Genomic DNA, 21,170 nt, shown 5'->3' on the forward strand with positions numbered 1-21,170 from the left:
TTTTTAGATTTAAATGTTTAATCTGTGATACTTTGAATCTATAATTATTTCCCTAATCCATTTTTTATGAACTAACTACAATGAGTAGAACATCATAAGTTTGTTTTTAGTTTTCAAAAGAACTTATCCAAATAAAATATCATTTCATATGATATATTTATTACAAATTTATGTAACAATTCATTTAACATACGATTTTAACATATTTGTGAATAATTTATTAAGTGTTCCGGTATAAACCAAATAGTCACAACAATATCAATTAGTATTGGAAATTCCAATGAATACTATGTTTAGCCAAAAAAGGGAAAATGAAATTCAATTTTAAAACTCATTTTTTTAAAAAAATTGCTAAAGTTTAGAACTCCTATTTTTGTATTAGTAAAAAATTGCTAACATAAACTAGTCCGACCCGACCTACTACACTTGGCATCACTCTTATCCATATATGAATATTATTGTATTGTTGGTTTGTATTTTGTGTATTTATTTTAATTTTTAGGTATTATTTGTTATAATTCTAGATGTTGGATTATTTTTTTTTTAGTATTGAACTATTTAAATTATAAATAAATTCGGATTAAAATTACACATCGGTTCCGGTTCGGAACCGGAATCGACCGGTTCTTAACCGGCCGGTTCCAAACCGGAACCGATCGGTTCCGGTTCCGATTCCGATTCTTGAATTTATGAAAATTTAAAACCGATTAACCGGTCAATCGGTCCGGTTAGAACCGGAACCGGCCGAATAAGCATGCCTAACTTTTATCTTTACTCTTATTTCACAATTGTGGATTAATACTTTGTAATTTCAAATGCCCATATTTTATTGGTTTATCGGACGAAGGAGTATTAATTTACATCTTTATCATTTTTATTATTTCCCTAATTTGTTTCCGTCAGTCCCGCGAAAAAAGAACAAACCAGATACACTGGTAAGATGAAGCTCCTGCAATTTGAAATGAATTCATAGTTTCAGTGCTAATCGCTTTTGAGTATGTTGGATTGAATCTGTTTTGCCGTAGCAATTGTGAATCTGATGTTCGATTAAATGTCTGACTGAGATTAGGGCTGCAGCGGAGGCGGAGCGGAATTCATGGACACCGGAAAAGCAGAGGCGCAGCAACATGTGTTTCTCAATCGCGCCAGTCGAGCCAGCAGGGGCAAACGGTATCGTATGCTCAATACATTCCTGTCCGAGGACAAATTGTTTTTGTGCTTAATATAATCTTCTCTGAAATTGAGTTCGTAGGATGACAAAGCTGCTTGATGATGAGATTGAGGAAGATGAGCTCTTCTGGAATCAAGATGCTCTCAAAGAGGTGTTCATCTATATGAACTATTGTCAATGACAAGTAATTCAAGTCTATTAGTATATTGTTTTTTTTAATAAAAGTGAAAGATGTAAGATATATGGACAATACAATGTTGGTGAAGATTGTTAAAATGTTGGTTATGTAGTTACAGCATACTAGCATTATCATGTACTTTTGAAGAACTCATCGTTTATTTTGACGTTAAACTCTGCCCTCTACACAGTGTGTGTGTGTGTTTCAGACTACATTTTACTGCACATAATCATGGTATCTATGCGTCAGTGCCTGTGAAATGAAAGACACCTGCTGTAATTGCAAACCCACTTAATATGATGATGTTTTTTAACTGATCAAAGTTTGTGCGAGCATATATTTCCAGGACGAGGTTGATGAAGAGTATGCGGAAGAAGGAGAAGTTGCTGATGTTTTTGACAGTGACTTTGATGAAGATGTGAGTTTTTGTTTTTATCAAGGTTTGCAGTCTCACATACTCCATTTTTCTTACTTCTATCCCGTACATGCCGTTAGGAGCCTGAGGCAGATGATGAAGGGGAAAATGAACCTGATGAGAGGTTTGACTGTCTCTTGGTCAATTTTTAATAACCTCAAGTGATTGTGGAACTTATGCTTTCCTTTTGGGATAGGACAAGGACAAAAAAGAAACTAACATACCCTGGAAATCCATCGTCAAAGAAGAAGAAGAAGAAGAAAGACAACACACCTTCTAAGGTAGAAACTGCACCAAATGATGAGAATAATCCAGAGGAATCAACTCCTTCAGAACATCATGATGCCCCTGATGAAGCCGAGGTTGAAAAATCAGTCAGAAAATCAACTAGAACTTCTGTAATCATCAGGCAAGCCGAAAGGGATGCAATTCGTGCAGCTTTGCAAGCTACGATGAAGGTACAGTGAAATGATTATTGATGTATCATACATTTTCAACCCCTAAAAGAGGAACATCTGTTTGCATTTGCACTAGTTTAGGCGAGAAGCATGAGATCTAGTATGGCTGATCTTCTAGATGGTGATTGGTCGATTTTCTAGAGAATGACCTTACTCCTAAACGGATGGGCAAGAGCTCCAGGAATCCATAATCAAATCTAAAGGACATTAAAAATTGACTAGTACAAGAAAAATTTATAAGTTCTACGAACTCACTGGAGAAGTGAAGTTATCCTTATACTGCCATAGTAAAAACTAACCCTATGTTAGGTTGTGTCCATAAATATTCATGAAAGGTATTATAAATTTGATATCAAACCTCTATTTGTCGTCTAACAGAAACAAAACGTGCTTTAAAGTTTGAGTTTCTCAATTATGCGTGTCTGAAATATTTGCTCCATTCAACAAAGCTACTGGTCAGAAAACGCTTCCCAACTTCGTTTTCCTGGCTATAATTCAAACTTCCATGGCACTGTTTATGGTTGAATTACAGAAATGAATGTTTTCAATTTTTAAGATTTTTGTTGCAGAAAGTTATACGGTTTTCGTCAATCAATGTTTCAATTGATAAGCTGCTGAACAGTAAGGACTTGTTTGGAAGGCATTAAAGGAAAGGAAGCAATTTATTGATTCCTTATTCCTTGCATCATTTTTAACTATCTTGAGTTGTTGAGCGACTAATTATTTTTGTAAATATGTCCTGATGATAACTGCCATCTCAATTTTCAGCCTATTAAAAGAAAAAGTGTCGGGGAGGAGAAGAAAATTACACAAGAAGATATGCTTCTGGAAGCAGCTCAAACAGGTGCTTTCCATGGAACTCCTCTTGTATTATACTAGCTTTTTATCTGGTTGCAGGTGGGGCTTATTAACTTTACATGCTTTTCAATGCAACCATGTGCCAGAAATTATGAACGTGAGGAACCTGGAAAAGGTGTTAGCAAGAGAAGAAGAAGTTAAAAAAAGAGCTATTGTGCACAAAGCAGTTTACAGTGGTCCGCAGATACGATTTCTTTCTAAAAATGGCAAGTGTTCACTCCCTTCCTGACCATCCTAAACGTGTTACCACTTTAGAGAGTATCCAGTGATTAGAGATTTTTTTCATTTGATTTTGTTCTAATATTACTATCCTAATTCACTGTTTTTGAATTATGTGTAATGCAAGTACATTTTGCGTACAGGCCATTCATATCTAACCTTCATGAATGGATCATCGTTTGATTCAGGGGTCTCAACCAAATCCACTCCATGTAAGTGAGATGATTTTGATTGTCATCAGCATGCTGCTTTTGTACTGAGACTGTATTCACTCATTGCCTTTGACCTTTTCTATGCGCTTATATTGCTCTATATTTACACATCCTTTGTCTAACGAGGTTTAAATCACTGTATATACAGCTGATTATTTCTTCCACATTCCTAGACGCATCTGTGCATACTTGACTCTTGAGTTTTGCTACATAGGGTTACAGATCAGCTTCATACCAATTTAAGTCTGAATTTTTGCTATCGACTGATTATCGTATCGCATTTTCTTAGATTCAGAGAAGGCAGTTTGTGCGGTTACAGGGGTTCCAGCAATGTAAGTTTTGTGAGATGTGTTCTTTTCTTAAAACTATTTTTTTCCCGTTTGAATGTATGGCCTGAAATCCAAATGGCTGATATTACATCTGTCCACAAATAGTCATGTTTTTCCATTTTGAGATATCCACCAAAATTAGTCTCTATGTATTTATTTTAAGTGTTTCTGTTTCTCTCAAATGAAGTGGGTCCCAATTTCCACTAATAACACTTCAACCACTTTTTTCTCTCTATCTCTCATTTACTTTACCAATTTTGCATTAAAACCCGTGTCATCCACTGCCAACACTATTATATATGGTCGGAGGCAATATTAGTTTTCTAGGTGTTGTAAGTACATAAAAAATTAATTATAAAACATTACACATGAATTGTTTCTTTGCTTATACTCTTAGTGTGGAGTATTGCTCAAAATGCTTATATATGTCACTGAGATCTGGCATGAAAATTTAATATAGTGATGGAGAATATGTGATAAAATAAGAAAGAGAGTAATACACCCTAATAAATAAAATCACATAAATAAGATTAATAGTTGTGTATAAATTGCTGTCTTCATATGTGTGATCAAATTTTGATTCTTAACTTGTACTACTCCCTCCGTCCCGGCTAAGATGACAAATTGCTTAGCCGGCACGGGATTTTAGGAGTTATTGGTTAAAATGTTTAATTGGAGAGAGAGAAGGTGGGTGTAAGTATTAAAGTAGAGAGATAAAGAAAGATGGATATTTTAATAGGAGTGAGAAAAAGTGGTTGAGTGTATCAATTGGAGAGAGAAAGTTACCAAGAAAGGAAATGTGTCATCTTAGTTGGGACAAACTAAAAAAGAAAACGTGTCATCTTAAGCGGGATGGAGAGAGTATTAAGTTATTAAACATCATATCACAGTTTAGATAATTTGTTTTCTGGTGTAATGCAGTTATCGTGATCCAAAGACTGGTTTACCTTATGCAACAAAAGAAGCATTCAAGATCATTCGTGAAAGGTGTGATTTTTTCTTTATCATATATTCTCTTGATAAACTTTGTGATGTTTAAGTCAGAAGTAAAAGTATTTACTCCTGTTTCTCAACATTTCATTATGTTTGGTGTATACAAAAGTAGCCTTGTTTTTAACCCATCTTTTTTTTCCGGAAACATGGGCCAAACTTTGGAAGTAAGGAAAACATCTATTCAACTGATTATTCTGAGCTTAGTTGTGACTTATGGTTGTACAACTACGATGGTGTTAAGTATTTACTGATTGATTGTTTCAAAACCAAAGGAAACATGTAATTTGTTTCCCTATAGAAGTTGTTATCTTCCTTGAATGTTCATCATATTTCAAGCTGGATTTAGTTAGTTACAATATAGGAAAGCTACTGCACGGCTGGACAGGTATAGGATCAATAAGCCCATTCCATTAATTTCTGTAGTTTCTTTTGAGTTGTGGGGCACTGTGTACACGACAAATCTGATTATACTACCCCTATCATCCAACATCAGATGATGTTTCAGGACCTCATACAGGGTGAAAATATGTACCATTATGAAGCTCTGTTTATTTTTCAGGTGTGCTCAAGAGAGTAGCTGCAAGAAGAAGGATAGCAGTATGGGGATATTGTCTGATGCTACTTACGAACCTGGATTCACTCAAAAGAGAAAGAGATCGGTGATTCCACAGGACAGTGAGACATCCTACTTTCGGCAATTTGCTCGTTTCCGCAGGATTCCTGCTGTGGAAATAGAAGACTCGGACTAGGGGGCCTTACTCCTTCCTTGCATTCTTTTTTTTTTTTTTTTTTTTTTTTTTTTTTTCTGAGAAGGGATATCACGTACCTGTATCTTGTCTTGAATGTAAATAGATTGTGAGAGGCTCTTGTGGGAAATGGTAGAAGTAATGCTTATGGGGAAAGCAAATAACTCTTCTACTAATGCGATTTGCATGGATATTTTCTTGTGTTTCACTTTGACTTGTATCAGTTAGCCAAATTATTAATTTGGTGTACAAACAATTTTTACTTTTTCACAATTAAATTCATGCTCCAGCGTAGTTGTTACTTCCGCACTTCTTTACACATCAAGAATTGTTTGGTTATGTTTACCTGGGACTAACGATCATGTTTAATCTTATTTTTTTTGGTTGCATTATTCTTAATAGCTTGGCCCATAGCAATGTATCTTAGTCATTTCCATGCCAAAATTATTCATTTTATTCTTACTCATGAATAATTTAATCTTAGATAAACATCGTTTTGACTTATCTTATATTGTTATTTTATCTATTATTTCATCTAACGAATTGAATATCATCTCATCATGATGCGAATACCAGGGAATAACATAATGGAGAAATTTTTCCAGGTTATAATTCATCAAATGACAGTGCATTAATGGAGAATACTGAAAACACCGTGAAACCAACAAACAATTACGGAGTACCTACTTTTTATACAGGCAATAAGTTCCTCAAATTTTGGGTAAAATCTACATGATCCCACCTTCTCATTAGGGAGAACTGGAAAATATGAGACCCAAACAAGGCATTCTGTTTCTCTTCAAAATCAAAAAATTCCTGCAGCTTCTTCAACCTGGAGCAGATGGAGCTCATCATGCTAGGGCTAACATTCTTGAGGAATGCAATGCTCATATTCCTATCAAAACTTAGTTCTCAAATAAAATTTTTAGAACACTTCAAAAACAATTTCTCCATTATCAGATATTTATGCATACATGTAGATATAATTCATCCAATGAGTCGGCAAAGATGAATATCTTGCCTATTCGAGTCACAGCCTATAACTACACAGAACGTTATCAAAAGACATTTCTGGATCACAACCCAAGCAAAAATCACCATAATCAACTACGAGATTCCAATATATAGTAGAGTCAAGAGAAGTCAAGCTAGTTTGTAGTTAATCATATTTACCAAATTAGCAAAAGATCTACTAGTCAAAATAGTGGACTGAGAGACCTCAGACCTCACTGCCGGGTTGCATTGTCACCAGTTCTGCAAAAAGTAAAATAATTGGGTGTGAATATGCAAGCCCAATCAACGGGAAATACACTACAAGTAGTTATAACCAATTGGGGATAGACAATGATGTGAGAAGAAAATGCAAGACAGCATGTTCATTGAGATTGATGTCAAAGTTGAGCAGGCTGCATATACCTTTCTCTCAGTTAGCAGTTAGTGATTTATCCACAGAATGACCGGTTTCGACATGTGACCGAGAGGCCACCAATAAATCCAATTTTACCAACCAAAGTGCAATTGCAGAAAATGTGTGCGGCACGGCCGAAAAGTTACAAATTATGTCATCTGAGTTTGATAAAACCAGTCCTCATTGATAGCATTTACAAAGTCAGCCAGGACCTAAAGGATGGGAAAAAGAAAAATTAAGACCTCCAAAGAATCTGATTATTGATCCAAATGAATAAATAATAAAAGGTAGAATCCACATCCAGTACCTGCAGAAACTCTCTTAAATTGGAGACTCGTCGCAACCTATTGACCCACAAATTATGAGCAGACTTTTTCCAAGACTCCATCAACGCATCTTCTGGGATAGCTATCTGTAAGAAGTTGAACACACTATCACATATAAATCTAAACAAGTCGTTATAAGAATCAAAAGACAGGAATTTCCATCTATAAACAGGATGACTAGGCCTTTCTTAATCGTCCATCCATCAAAAAAAGTAATATAATAAATTCCATAAGGAAATATGAGCATTTGTGCAAGCATTCCAAAAAAGGAATAGGCGTTAACCAGTCATATATGCATATGAAAAACTGCAATATATATGTCAACAGTTGGCACAAAAACTAACATGAGGAAAACATATTTTTCTCATTGTACCAATGCACTTAAAGTACGACCACAAGGTATGAGCAGAAAACATTTTAGTCATGACGACCAACCTCAATTGCATATTAACCTTTGCCTGGCAAGTTACGGAATGAATAGCATATCTTTCCTCTATATCAAAATCAAGCTCAAATGTCATATGACAGAATCTATAATGCTTTTCGCCTCTCCAGTAGAGGTCCTGGCATCGATCACATCTTCTGAGCGAGTCAAGATATGCCTTCTGGCCATTTTTAACACTGTTGAGTTCTGAGTAAAATGACTTCCATATCTGGGTATCAAAAGCTTGGGAATCATCATAGTTTTCAACAAGCTTTTCTCCTTTTCTCCCATATTCTACAACTGCAATGTCAATAGAACAGGAAGTTCATTTTGCATTTCCCCCAAGCTCGAGCGGCTGTCTACGTCAGACACCGGTGAGGAGCTATATTCAGACTGGGGCAGATGACTATTTTCACTATCAGTTGGTGCACTGGACATCATTTGGTTCAGAATTGCTTCTCGTTGTTCCAATGAAGCTAGAAGGCGAGCCTCCCGAGCACCCCTTTGGTCCAAAGTAGACAGCAAAGAATGCAAAGCCTACAGAAGAGAAGGGTAGTGAGTACCATGATCTAACAAACAGTTGGACTAAATGTTTTTAAGAGAAGTCATCAATGGACCTCTTTAGTGTCAATCATCTCCCAGTGGCCATCTTCTGAAGACTCAAAGTAAATTCTCCTGTGTCCAGGATCAAATTCATCACAAGGACCCAAGAATATCCAGTATCTATTGTACCTGCGATCAGAGCCAAGGTATATTGACTGCATAGGGTGTAAATATCCATCTGCTTTCGTTTGGTCTGCAATGTTTTTCGTGTTCACGTGTTTCTCCATGCCATCAATCTTTGACATGAGAACCAAGGAATCAATTGGTTCTGGTGTATCTATGTCGAGTCCACTAGATCTTCGCAAATCACAACTTCCTAGTGGCACAGATTTGACCATTGATCTCTTTATTTTAGCACCACAACCATACCGATTGATATTTGGAGGACATTCTGAACTTGAGGTCAAGGGGGCCTGGATAATATCCAAATGAAACATCAATAAGTTGAATATATCTCTAAAGAAGGTCAGTATAAGTATATACTCCCTCCGTCACATAGAAATAGGCTACGGGTTTTAATGCGTAACTGGTAAAGTAAGAGGAGGAGCAAAAATAGTTGAAATAATGTAGTGGATAGTGGGAGTCATAGCTGATAAAGTAAAAGCAAAAGAGAAAAAGTTGCTATAAATAGATATGGACTATTTGTATGGGACGGACGAAAAAGGAAATTCGGCCTATTTGTATGGGACGGAGGGAGTATATAAGAAGCTGGAATGACTAATTTATAACAAGCAGGAGACAAATATTACAGTACCATCTATAACACCGGAGAAGAACATAAAATGACAAGAATACCACAAGGCATGTAACTTTTTCCTGTCTTGATTATTCTTTGTACAAATCTTTTGTGTAATGCCTATGATTTCTATTATAAGTTTCAAAAGCCTGCCTTTTTGAGGGAGACAGCAACCAACAAAGGCAGACGGAAAAGGAAGTTTTCCTATGCCCCTAATAATTAATGATAAGTTCATAAAGGATAAAAGGATAGTTACACAATAACAGGGACTGCCTCCATTCCGATGCTGGATCCAGCATCAATTAGATCAATCAATGCTGTCAAGGCATTGAGCTTCTCATCGATGCTTAAGTCTGAGTATTCACCCTCCATCAGTCCTAGTAGCCAAAGTTCACCAGGATGGCTCTCATCAATCTCATTGTATACAGTCAGAAGGTTACTATGTGATTTACTAGCATCACTTTTGGAGAGACTTGTATCCCTCGACTCATAGTCAGAATCATTTGCATCATTTCCACCAGTAACTTCAGAAACGTCATCTCTGCACCCTAAATCCTCAGAATCAGATGCAAAATCTGCAGATTCTTTTTCAACAGTATGTATCCGCAAACGATATCCAGACAAGGAGATCCTTTCAAACAATGTTATATCACTGGCAAGAGCTGAGATAATCAAATTCTCCAAGTTTTGGACTGTATCGGTGAGGTTTAAATCAACAATCTACATGGAAAAAGTAAACTCACAGCTACTTTCTACCTTTAAATATTTGAAGTTGCTGTAAATTTCTTTCTTTCTTTTTTCCCAGTAGGATGTTGTGAAATTTCTTGTATATAGTAAGAACTTACACTTGAAGATTTTGCCAACTCAGAGACTTCCAATCCATTACTTCCTTGGGTCAACAAAATACTGAATAATTCTCCCTTCAATGTCCGCGGACTTAATCCGTACTTATCCATGACATTGCCTTCCTAGATAACAAGAAACAAACACAATAAATTTGTTGCATCACATAATATATCCCTTACCAACTGGATCAGTCAAGGATCTTGCTTACAAAACAAAAGCTACAAAAGCTAGACATTCCTTGCACAAGGAACAGTAGTTCTTCTTACAAACTATAGGATGCATTACACATTTTGTACATAGGTTTTGTCTCACACTCAGAAACAGAAAGAATGGGACTCTCGTGCTGTTATCTTTTGATATAACAAAACTTGATGCTTACAGGAGTGACTACAAAACAGAAACAAAAATCATGATTATTAAGAAATTGATTACCTTGCAGCATGCTGCTTTCCTTGTCATATTAAGCTTATACCAAAACCAGCTGCAGTCAACAGCTGACATAATATTTCCATCCATGTCATGAGGTTCAGTGACTTCTGCCAGAACTCAATAACCACACCATGATGTTCAAGCTGCAAAATCACCAAAGTTTAGAAGGTTAAAACAGCAACATGAAATACAAATTCCTTTAGTGAACATATTTTCTAGGTGATCAATGACAAAGTAACCATTGCTACATGAACTGTGACAAGGCACATGTTCGAAGGAATATCAATGAAATTTAAAGGTCCTTAAACAACTAGCCTGGTGGATCAAGATTATAAAAGTTTCCATCAAGGCATCAACTGTAGCATATACAACTGCACGCATATATGCATATCTACAGAACTCCTGAAAGACATCATACAGAGAAGCATGTAAAAGAATGAAAAGAATGTTAGTGTTGTTTCCCAGTGATAGGTGTTTGTAGTTAAAAATAGCCGAACAATGGAGATATTGGACTATTACCAAATAATAGTAGACACCGAGAACTAGGTTAGAATCAATTTTTTAAGCTCCCCAATTCCAACTTTTCTTCTATTACCTGAACGAGATTTGAACTCCATCATATAGGAAATTCCATTACAAAACAACTTTCCATTAGAAAACAACTTTGAAACTATTAAAGAACGAACACCCAATATGCTAACTAATAGTGATCCCTTAAATAATTGTATATATATTATATACGACTATTGAATATCAACAAAACAGTGACAGAGTTTAGAGAGTCATAGTACAATCTCCAACATCTGCTGCTGTAATGCTATTATCATCAGAATGAAGCATGACAAACACAAAATCTACCACTTTAACTGCACCTCTAAGATATACTCACCGAATGAATCAACTCCGAATACTTGCGATTTTTGCTAGAATGAGAGAAAAATCCTTTGCTTATCTCTTTGTCAATATCTGAAAAAGTAGTCTGAGGAGGGCCACATGCACTAGACCAAGCAACAGTGAATCCTGAAGCCAGAAAGGGGAGGATGAAACCGAGAAATTTCCAACAAACTTACAAAGCTATATTACACATGATGCTTATGATTTGGCAACGATCTACGTTACCTTATCATGAAATGATTGGGCAAACTCGTCTATGGTGAACGAATGTGTGTCAATTGTTGCAGCATACGTGCAAATAAAATGGAATAGCTTCAATTAACAAATAAAAAAAGATTAGTAAAACTTAGCATACAAGTTATAACACCTTACAGTGGAATAAAATAATGGGGATTAGACAGACTAAAAACAACTGGAAAATTAATTAACAAACGAAGAAAATACACTGATTCTGCTCCAAAGTTCTCTAATCAACAGATATACAAATATCAGAAGATAGTAAAAGTACAGATACTATCAATAAAATCGGAAACAGAAAGAAGAAATATTTCCTCAATCATGTTTATATATGTGGATATGAACCAGAAAGAGATTTCAGACAGAAGTTGAACAAGTGGGAGTTTTGTGTATCTTTTATTGCACAAGGTCCATTGAATCAATGTTATGAGACCCCATATAGGAATATAGAGTGACTTAGTGAAAATAAATTTTTTATAACTGAAAGGAGAATTTAATATCCACTCAGTCTACATCTAGAGCAGCTCTATGAATGATCATATTACAAAGACCTGTTCAAATACCTTAAAGAGTTTGTTTACTAATTCTGGTGAGGAAGCCCATGGTTGTACTGACAAAGGTAGCTTCATTGCGACAGAACTTGGAGGAAATTTGGCAAGCAAGTCTGTCAACATACAGAACATTATTAAGAGGTTTAGTTAGAGTGCCCACGAGTCCTGCTCCTGCCAGTAAGTTCATGTACTAAAACAATATTTCACACAGGAACAACAAAAGAATTATGAAAGTAAAGTTAAGAGTGCAATGGACCTTTGCAAAGTGAACAACCATGAGAACCACTGGTTGTAAAATGTGTTGAACAAGATAACGGATTGGGTCCTACTTGTAATTCTCTAAGCTCCAGTTCCTCATCATCCAGTAACATCTCAAATTCTGTATTATCTGTACACTTCACATCTTCAAGAGCAAGTTCACATTTATCCTTGTGAGGCTTCTTCTGCTTCTGGATTTTCTGGGGTTCCACCACCTACATTTATATCCTGCCAAGCAAAATGATTATAAATTCTCTTATCCAAGTATAATTAAAACAGCTGACGCAAACATCACCTTTCTACATCTCAATGCAGCCTTCCTATTAGCCCTTTCTCTGTTCGCCAATTTTTTCTACACAATGAACAGCATAATTAAATTTCAATTTACAAATAAGAGAAAGTGTAAATTTGATAGGGATAATAGTTGTGTGCATTCAGCTAGCCAAATAACTGAAACAAGGGACTGGGGATCAAACCAGAATAGACTCCTGTGGCTGCACTCGTTTCTTCTTCTTCTTCTGAATGACACTGCCACTACTACAGGAACTGTATTCAGAATCTCTTTAATCAGGATTTGTACATATCACCAAACCTTTCCCGATTCCATATTTATGTCTTCGAACACTGTCTTTAGTCATTAAACCTTTCCCCATGCCATATTTCTTTCCTGGGCCACCATATGTAGTCATTGGGCCTTTCCCCATGCCATACCTTTGAGCATGTGGACTACCCTCACAACAAGTTTCGTAGTCTGACATGGCATGCATGAAAACCTAACATGAAAACAAAATCATCAAACATAATGTTTTCAAATACTTGACGTGATATACTTTTAATCCAAATCAAGAAGAAAAGAAAGAAACATAAACGGCTAATTTACAAATTCCACACCTTTCTTCTTTTATGATGCCGGATCTCTTCTAGATGAAACCTTCTCGGACCTGACCATCATAGTGCAATTATCAAGAGAAAGATCTTAAACAGTTTAATTGCATACGCAGTGTACTAGTAAACAAAAAGGAGAGATAATGACATGCAAAGCACAGATTGAGATTGATTGTCACGGTTGAGCTCTTTCAAGTTCCTGGAATTCACTTTTCTAAAACATTTATTTACCATTTTATTGTTTTAGTAGGGCGTGAGTTAAGGATATTAAGGATAGGGGAAATTGGAGGAGAGGAAGGAATAACACTCTAGTCATTTTTCATGAGTTCGTTGCTTCATTTTATTCCTTATAACTAGTTGCGATACTGGAACAAATTTGGTTTACTAACATGGAGATGCAAAAAAACTAGAAAACCAAACTGGTGAGCATTCAGCAGCTAACTGTGGAGCATGCCCTCTTAAGGAATTCAGAATGTGATACCAACTCAAGGCTATGTCTGCGTACAAACTCAGATATTCCATCTTGTGATACTAGTTATCCAGCACAATCATCTATAATGTCATTTGGTCCTACTATCTATTTACAAAAATTAAAGGCTAAATAACGACAGCTATTACTGGAAAATTGGAGTGATGTCAAAATTTGAATGGATAATTGTCCAGGGCAGCTTGAGCATACAATCTAAGTAATTCAACCAAGTGACCTGAAAATCTAGAATAGCAATATTGGTTCAATAATAATAATAATAAGTATCGGAGCAATCAATAGTTCTACTTGAGTGATCAACTCATCCATTTGAGGTAGCAGTATCCGTTTTTGCATCTCCGTGGCAGCACTTTAAAAGCAAGCAAGAGTGTATAGTATTTATATCTAAGTCTGGTAGCCCAGTCAAGTAGTTTAGCCCTTATTCAGAAGTGAAGAGTCCTGACCAGTATTCTACGTTTCCAATGTATTATGTTAACTCCAAAATATAATCCCTAATTTTCAAATAATTCCGCTTCAAATACAAATAACTACCACTTGAGGCGCTAATCATTAGAAATCCAGGACACTCAACATCTCAATTAATGGAACTGAAAGCATAATCAAAGCAAACAATTCGTGGATGTCCAAGTAAAAGTAAAAAAAGGCAAAATAATGAAAAGATAACGGAAAAGACCAAAAAATAAAAGGTGAAAAAAATATGTACTTCTTTAATATGTAAATGCATTCACGCAATATGAAATCGACCGTTTTATTGGTCATTTGAATGCACGAAGATGTTGTCCAGTTTGTGCTATAGCCACTTGCATATTCAAGGAGAACTTGAATTTGAAGATTAATTAAAAAATCTGCAATATAAGGATTAATTTTCCCAAATTCTATACAATTTAATTGAGTTGCCAGTAAAATATCATCCAATCTGGAATTAGCATAGCAATAGAAAAAGATTATCTAAGTTGTGCACATTCTTTTATCAAATTTCCAGTTCTTGTGTAGTTCTTCTTTGTCTTATTGTTTTCGTTTGTATTGTCTTCCTCGTTTGCTTAGTTAATTTGATCACAAACCATGCGATGTTTCTTGATTGTGGAGGATTTGAGTTAGGAACTACCTACCCATGCTAACTTCAAAACATTATTTCGAGAGATGTTGAGATTGAGAGCACCTACCAAATTCTAAATTCTTGTGTGTATTTTTTTTCACTTATAGAAAAGGGAGTTGTCTCTAATTTATTGTCGTTTGTATTTTTTTTTAACGGAAGAGAGAAATAGTTTGTATTAGAAAAAATGATAATTATTAATTTAGTAGTGCTTTTTGATAATGAGGATGTGGTGATTTTTTTTTATCTAACATTAGTATATTCTTTTTTCATAATGTCATAAATTATAAATCACGCAAACGAATATTAAAAATTTATCGAACAAATAATACTTCCATTAGCTTAAATGCTTAATTAAAGAAATTTCTCATGTTTATTCTTGCTAATGAAGTAGGAATACATAATTTAAATTGGTGATACAATTACTAGTATAATTTTCAGGAACAAGCATTGTGAATAATGCACAGGCACAAGAATGGATGGGGATCTTTTCCATTATTTGCCGCCCCCAAGTGCGCCACAATCTCAACAAATCGCACATTCTCCGACTAACGCTGCTCTAAAATCTAATCCCCAACCCCCACCGCCGCCGACTCTTCCTACTCCGGCGCTAAAGAGCGCTCTCAAACGGCCCAAGCCACACTCTGAAGGTACTTCTCGTGATCAATTTTTTTTAGTTACTGCTGTTTAAAGATTGAGCATTTATGTGTATTATTGTTGTGGGTTTTATGGGTTTTCTTTCATTTTCTTCTATCCAATATTTGGAGTTACTTTATTTAATTTGTGTGGATAATATTTGGTGTTATTGAAAGTTAGGTGATGGTTTGTGGTTTCAGGATTCTTTTGAGGATTTCATCATGTTCCATTGAGTGGATTCCTTTTGAAGGTGATTATGCATATTATAGTCAACGTTTTTGAGTGGAAGGAGTTTAAATCTATTGATTTTGTCATGCTATTTGAGATTATTGTAGAAACTAGGATTAAGCTTAAATGGTTATATTATACCCCCACTCTTTCTTGGATATTTTTGAGTCATAAAATTAAAATTTATTGCTTAAACCTTGATCAATTCAACAGTATGGAGTAGTAATATTTATTCCATTGGCATGTTATCAGAGTGAACCACTGTGGAGATTCATCATCTGACCACTCTTCAATTTGCTCCTAAATGCACTTTTTTCTTTATAATAAATGCAGCTGCTCCTGGAAAACGGTTGAGGTTCAAGACAACAACAGATGCCTCAGAAAAACAAGTAATTGAAGCTATGCAGAAGATAGCTTCACACATAAAGAATCCTTCAAAGTTCAATAAGGCATCAAAGCTCACTATACAGTTGATCGAGGCTGGTAGTATCAAGGAATCGACCAGTGAGTATTTCTTTGTGGTACTTGAAGCAGCGATGACCCCCTTATCTAGTTGCAATGAGCCCTCTTTACGTGCTGATTATCATGCATTATTTTCAGCTGCTCAGGGTGTAGTTGATGTAAGCATTCGACTTGTCTCTGACCAATCATATACCTCTACCTTTTATTGAAGATCACATTGTAAATTATTTTGTATCTACATCTTGCAGTGCCTTACCAAGAAGCAACAAAATCTATTGGCTGCAGGACAATCAGGGCTGTTTGGGCAAATGATCTGTTCACTGATGACAGTTTTGTGGTAATTATATAAATTTATGCCTTTTACACTCTTGTTACTTAGATGTCTGTGTTTTACATTATATGTCATGATTTGCTGTCAGTTAATCTTCTGAATTAACAATGTAGCCAATAGAAAATATCAGCCAATAGAAGATTTTGCTTGTTTACTCCCATTTCAGATTATATCTCATAGTGGATTAGCCTGTGTCTGTTGGAGGTAAACATTCAGGATTTGTTTGTTGTAGACTGGACGTACTAAGTAGTGGATTGCCTTCAGATGGCATCAAAACACTAAATTCAGTTGCTTGCAGTAACACCTTCATGACATCACCTGATACGGAGCGAAAGGCAGGTAGATTTTGTAATTTCGATAATATGTCGGCATAAGTAGCATATCACACAACAGCCATGAAAAGTGAAATAGAAATATAAACTAAAATGAACTACGACAATCCTCTAACGAGGCTCTACGGTAAAATTACTATCCTTAATCTAAACTGAATACTTCAAATCTGATATCTAAACTAATCCCACAGAACCAATATATAGGCCCTCATATCTGAGATTCCTGAAGAGAATATAATGATAATAGTACTACATAATATTTATTATCATATTAGCATGTAACTGATGTTGATGGAATAACCCTTGCCCACTTCTCCATGATCTTGTAACTGCCACTTTCCATGATTAGGTAACTGCTATCCCACTAATTCAAGATGATCGATGCATATCATCATCACATACATCTTTATTTGTAACAGCTTGGGTTTAGTATTGTGAATTCCTAGTACATTTTTAATGATGATCAAAAATGGTTCCCCGACCTATTGAATGGAGGGTAAGAGTCTTACCAACTAAGCTGCTTCCAATCCTCGAGTGCTTTTGAAAGCTTACTTTCACTTGGGTCTTGTATTGTGAATTCCTAGTACTTCTGAAAGTTACTTTTAAATGATGATCAATAATGGTTCCCCGACCTATTGAATGGAGGGGAAGCGTCTTACCAACTATGCTGCGCTTCAATCCTTGAGTGCTTCTGAAACTTTACTTTCACTTGGAAACCAATCCCGAATCAGCAATTAGATAACAATCATATTGAATGCCATCATGTTATCTTGCAATATGCGTATACAAATTATAGTTTTTAACATCTCCATACTGGCTCAGTAAGTATAATATTCTTGATGTTGCCACACTTTGTGAGATGATAAGCCTGACTTGACTACAATTGAGGAAAGTACCTTTTTGTTCTTGTGAGTTCATCGAAACTGTGTTCTACCCCACATATGCTAGATACATAGTATTCACGTGCTCACATTGTTTAAGTTGAGATCTTATTTTTTGTGGTAGATAACTGTGATAAAATAAATAAAAGGAAAAAGATACAAAAGATAGACCAGGCATATCCGAGTAGGAGTATAGCCAGAAAGTCCAAGGAGATTCCAACAACCACGGCAACATAGGGATGAAAAAGAGATCGAACAATTGATCCAGAGAGATTCTAACTAGTGAGTAGTGACCAACACCAGTAATAAAGTGGTTGAGCAACTTTACGAAACATGCACATATTACAAAAGTTCAAATAATCCTAACAATGTTTGGGATCTTTTTTCCTTTTTTAGTTTCAGCCAATCTTTTTTCCTCTTTCAGACAATGTTTGGGATCCTATCACATTTCACATTAGTTGAACTGTTCGAGCCTGATTGGTTTCATATTTCAAGATTTTTCATCCTCCCATGTCTAAGAGTTGCTTTAGGATGGACACATGATTAAATGTTCCTAGTTTAAGGTACTAGGCTACTAAATTGCTCTTGTATATGATGAGTTTTTGTTGCCATGCTCATTTATTCCAGATTTTGATGGTTAAAATAGCATTATAATTATTTTTGCTCAGTTATTTCAGTTTTATATTTCAGTTCTCAAAGGCAACTGGGTGAATAAAAAAAAGCCATATCTGCTCTTCCAGTTGCAACCTAAGAAGATGATATGGAAGAAGCTGCTGCTTTCAAAGATGAAACCGAGGAGGTGAATACAGACGCACAGCTAAGAAATGGAGGTCATGTAGAGGAAGAGCCCGATCCATTCGGACTGGATGCCCTTATATCTAATACACCCGCCAAAGAAGAAAAATTAAATGGGAAAAAAGAGCCATCGTCCAATAGTAGAAAAGAAGACGACGAGAAGGGGAGATTCCTCAAATTGCAGAGACAAGCATTGCTTCTGTGTTTAGAGAGTGCTGCAAAGAGATACAAAACACCATGGTAAGATTTGTGATCACACTCTGTAATACATGTAATAACTTTTGCTTGATGTGAATTTCGTATTCTCTTTTAGGTGCCAAACAGCCATCGACATCCTGGCAAAGCACGCTTTTGATAATATTTCTAGATTCACCACTAGGCAAAGGGATGCGATTAAGAAACTCTGGGGCTCGATCAAGGAGCTTCAAATGCGCATGAAGCAAGGGAAGTCTGTATCCGGGAAACTGGATGTGAATGCTTTCAAGTGGCTCCAGCAAAAGTACGCAGGCGAGAAGATCAGCATCCGGCGTTCTGTCGGAGGCAATGGAGACCGGAAATGTCAACAGTGGCTAGGTTGATGTCGTTGCCACCTGTATCCGAAATTGACAAGAAGTAGTTTGAGTATAGAGTATTCATGAATGCAATTGTTATATGCCGCGGGAAGGACGGGAATATTATTATGATGCATTGCTTTTAATTTCACGTCTTTGAAGACGCATCACCTGAAATGACACTAAGATCTTGTACTCGTTCAGTCCCAAGGAAGATGACCTCTTCCTTGAGCGGCACGAGATTTTATGTAACTTTATTTTGTATGTTATGTGAAGAGAGTAAAGCAAGAGAGAGACAATAAAGTAGAGATAAAAGTTTTTTCATTTTAGTAATGAATCATTTTAGTTGGAATAAACTAAAGAAAGAAAGTGGGTCATTAGTGGGATAAAGAGAGTACTTAGGTTCATGTCCATCAACTTTATTTTTGTGTTCTTTGTTTTGTAAGTATATTCACGATTCTAATGAAGACACATAATGACGATGCGTTACTGAAATTAAAAGAACGTAACATCTTGAACATAATTTATCCGAATTTGTGTTATTTGTTTTTGAAGAACATTACACAATTTATATGAACCTAAGACCATCACCTTTAACCATTTGAGCAATTGAAGGAATTTTGAGTGACATCTTGATTAATTTGTTAAAGATTACTTAAGTTTTAGTATTTGTGTTTCCCATATTTGAAAGTTAAAAAAAGTCTCCCAGACCTAGAACATTTTCCATATTTTCATCTAGTTTGAGAAAAAAAGCTTTAAATTCGCAAAAATTAAGATGGCTAGTTTAAAGGAGTAGGCAGGTTGAAAGAATTGTAATTAACTGAAAATATGATCCGGAATTATTCACTTTGAAAGAACTCAAGGGGCGATTTGAAAATAAAATAAAGCTTAAGGCCAATTTTGTGAAGTAGAATTTCTAAAACCCTAAACCCAATCTCATCGAACTATTGCAGTCTCCTCTTCCGTTTATTTATATCACACTTTAGTCTTCACTTATCCAAGCATTCCTTCCTATTCTTCTCGCAGCTTACACCAAGGTAATTCCTTACTTCTTCTTCTATGCTAAGTTGAGAGACAGAAGCACAGATCGAAGGCTTCATGGGTGTAAATTGACAGCCTATGGAGCTCAAAAATTGTGCGACATTAAAATTTGTCCATAAATTGTATATCCTCTTGATTTGTATCGCTTCACCTGGAGGATCTTTTACCGGACATACACGATCTATCATTATATCTGCATTCTAGAGAAGAATGCAACTGATTGAGGGAAGCGGCCGAGGTTTTTATAATACTAAATGTCTGATGTGTTGTGTTGCTGTATATGATTAGTTATGGTATCGTATAATTAGCTGTATTCAAATTCCTGAAGCAACCAATTGATTTGGAAAATGTATGTTTCCAGAGCAGAATGAAGAATCCAAGGGTTTTCTTCGACATATTGATCGGGAGAGCGAAAGCTGGGCGCGTTGTGATGGAGCTCTTTGCCGACACCACTCCGAAAACCGCGGAGAATTTCCGAGCTCTGTGCACCGGCGAGAAAGGAATAGGATCTTCCGGGAAGCCACTGCATTTCAAAGGATCTACGTTCCATCGCATCATCCCTAATTTCATGTGTCAAGGCGGTGACTTCACTCGCGGCAACGGTACTGGCGGAGAATCCATTTATGGAGCCAAGTTTGCCGATGAGAATTTCACTCTGAAGCACAAGAAGCCAGGCCTCTTGTCCATGGCAAATTCTGGTAAAAACACCAATGGCTCTCAGTTCTTCATCACCACCGCGATTACCTCGTGGCTCGACGGGAAACACGTCGTCTTTGGGGAAGTTGTCGATGGTTACGACGTAGTCAAGAAGATGGAGAAGGTTGGCTCCGATGCCGGAACGCCCTCCTCTACTGTTTTGATTCAGGATTGTGGCCAGATTGTTGAAGATTAGGATTTGTTTCTAAATCACTAATAAGATTTGTTTATCTTGTTCAATATTTTTGCTTAAATAATAATTTTAGCAGAAACAATATTCCACTAATTTTTTTTCTGTCCATTTTCTTAACATTTTCCGCCTTTGTGTCAAAAAGAAATGAGATTCCTATTCGCATTTAGGTAGTACTCCCTCCGTCCCCGATTAAGAGTCACACTTTGACCGGACACAAGTTTTAAGAAATGTAAAGAAAAGCTGGTTGTAAAAGTTAGTGGAATATGAG

At 36.0% G+C, this 21,170-nt stretch overlaps 2 protein-coding genes and 2 pseudogenes across 4 annotated transcripts; 3 read left to right on the forward strand and 1 right to left on the reverse strand.

The window, feature by feature from the left end:
- Window positions 1–829: 829 nt before the first annotated feature.
- LOC125203547 (SWR1 complex subunit 2) lies at window positions 830–5,868 on the forward strand. 2 transcript variants are annotated; one of them, XM_048101924.1, is made up of 12 exons: window positions 830–935; window positions 1,070–1,170; window positions 1,253–1,322; window positions 1,696–1,767; window positions 1,845–1,888; window positions 1,961–2,222; window positions 2,991–3,066; window positions 3,167–3,286; window positions 3,443–3,511; window positions 3,801–3,843; window positions 4,762–4,827; window positions 5,393–5,868. In XM_048101924.1, exons 2-12 carry the CDS (start codon window positions 1,097–1,099, stop codon window positions 5,580–5,582), a joined length of 1,086 nt encoding a protein of 361 aa, XP_047957881.1. In that variant the 5' UTR covers window positions 830–935; window positions 1,070–1,096; the 3' UTR covers window positions 5,583–5,868. The 2 variants fall into 2 exon arrangements, with proteins under 2 accessions (XP_047957881.1, XP_047957882.1); XM_048101925.1 differs by lacking the exons at window positions 830–935; window positions 1,070–1,170; window positions 1,253–1,322 and adding an exon at window positions 1,334–1,355 and having other exon boundaries at window positions 1,673–1,767.
- A 353-nt stretch (window positions 5,869–6,221) lies between these two features.
- LOC125206251 lies at window positions 6,222–13,698 on the reverse strand (annotated as a pseudogene).
- A 1,512-nt stretch (window positions 13,699–15,210) lies between these two features.
- Window positions 15,211–19,123, forward strand: LOC125204638 (annotated as a pseudogene).
- A 772-nt stretch (window positions 19,124–19,895) lies between these two features.
- Window positions 19,896–20,995, forward strand: LOC125203936 (peptidyl-prolyl cis-trans isomerase CYP19-3-like). Of its 2 annotated transcripts, none has more exons than XM_048102454.1 (2): window positions 19,896–20,009; window positions 20,375–20,995. In XM_048102454.1, the coding sequence occupies exon 2, from the start codon at window positions 20,381–20,383 to the stop codon at window positions 20,903–20,905; it is 525 nt and encodes a 174-aa protein (XP_047958411.1). In that variant the 5' UTR covers window positions 19,896–20,009; window positions 20,375–20,380; the 3' UTR covers window positions 20,906–20,995. The 2 variants fall into 2 exon arrangements, with proteins under 2 accessions (XP_047958411.1, XP_047958412.1); XM_048102455.1 differs by having other exon boundaries at window positions 19,910–20,009; window positions 20,380–20,995.
- Window positions 20,996–21,170: the final 175 nt, after the last annotated feature.

This window comes from Salvia hispanica, chromosome 2 (assembly GCF_023119035.1).
Source record: "Salvia hispanica cultivar TCC Black 2014 chromosome 2, UniMelb_Shisp_WGS_1.0, whole genome shotgun sequence".
Taxonomy (NCBI): Eukaryota; Viridiplantae; Streptophyta; class Magnoliopsida; order Lamiales; family Lamiaceae; genus Salvia; species Salvia hispanica.

Coding starts and splice junctions, on each gene's coding strand:
- LOC125203936 (XM_048102454.1), top strand. CDS start 20,381: ATGAAGAATCCAAGGGTTTTCTTCGACATATTGATCGGGAGAGCGAAA.
- LOC125203547 (XM_048101924.1), top strand. CDS start 1,097: ATGGACACCGGAAAAGCAGAGGCGCAGCAACATGTGTTTCTCAATCGC. Junction 1,889..1,960: donor GAAAATGAACCTGATGAGAG/GTTTGACTGTCT, acceptor CTTTTGGGATAG/GACAAGGACAAAAAAGAAAC. Junction 2,223..2,990: donor CTTTGCAAGCTACGATGAAG/GTACAGTGAAAT, acceptor CTCAATTTTCAG/CCTATTAAAAGAAAAAGTGT.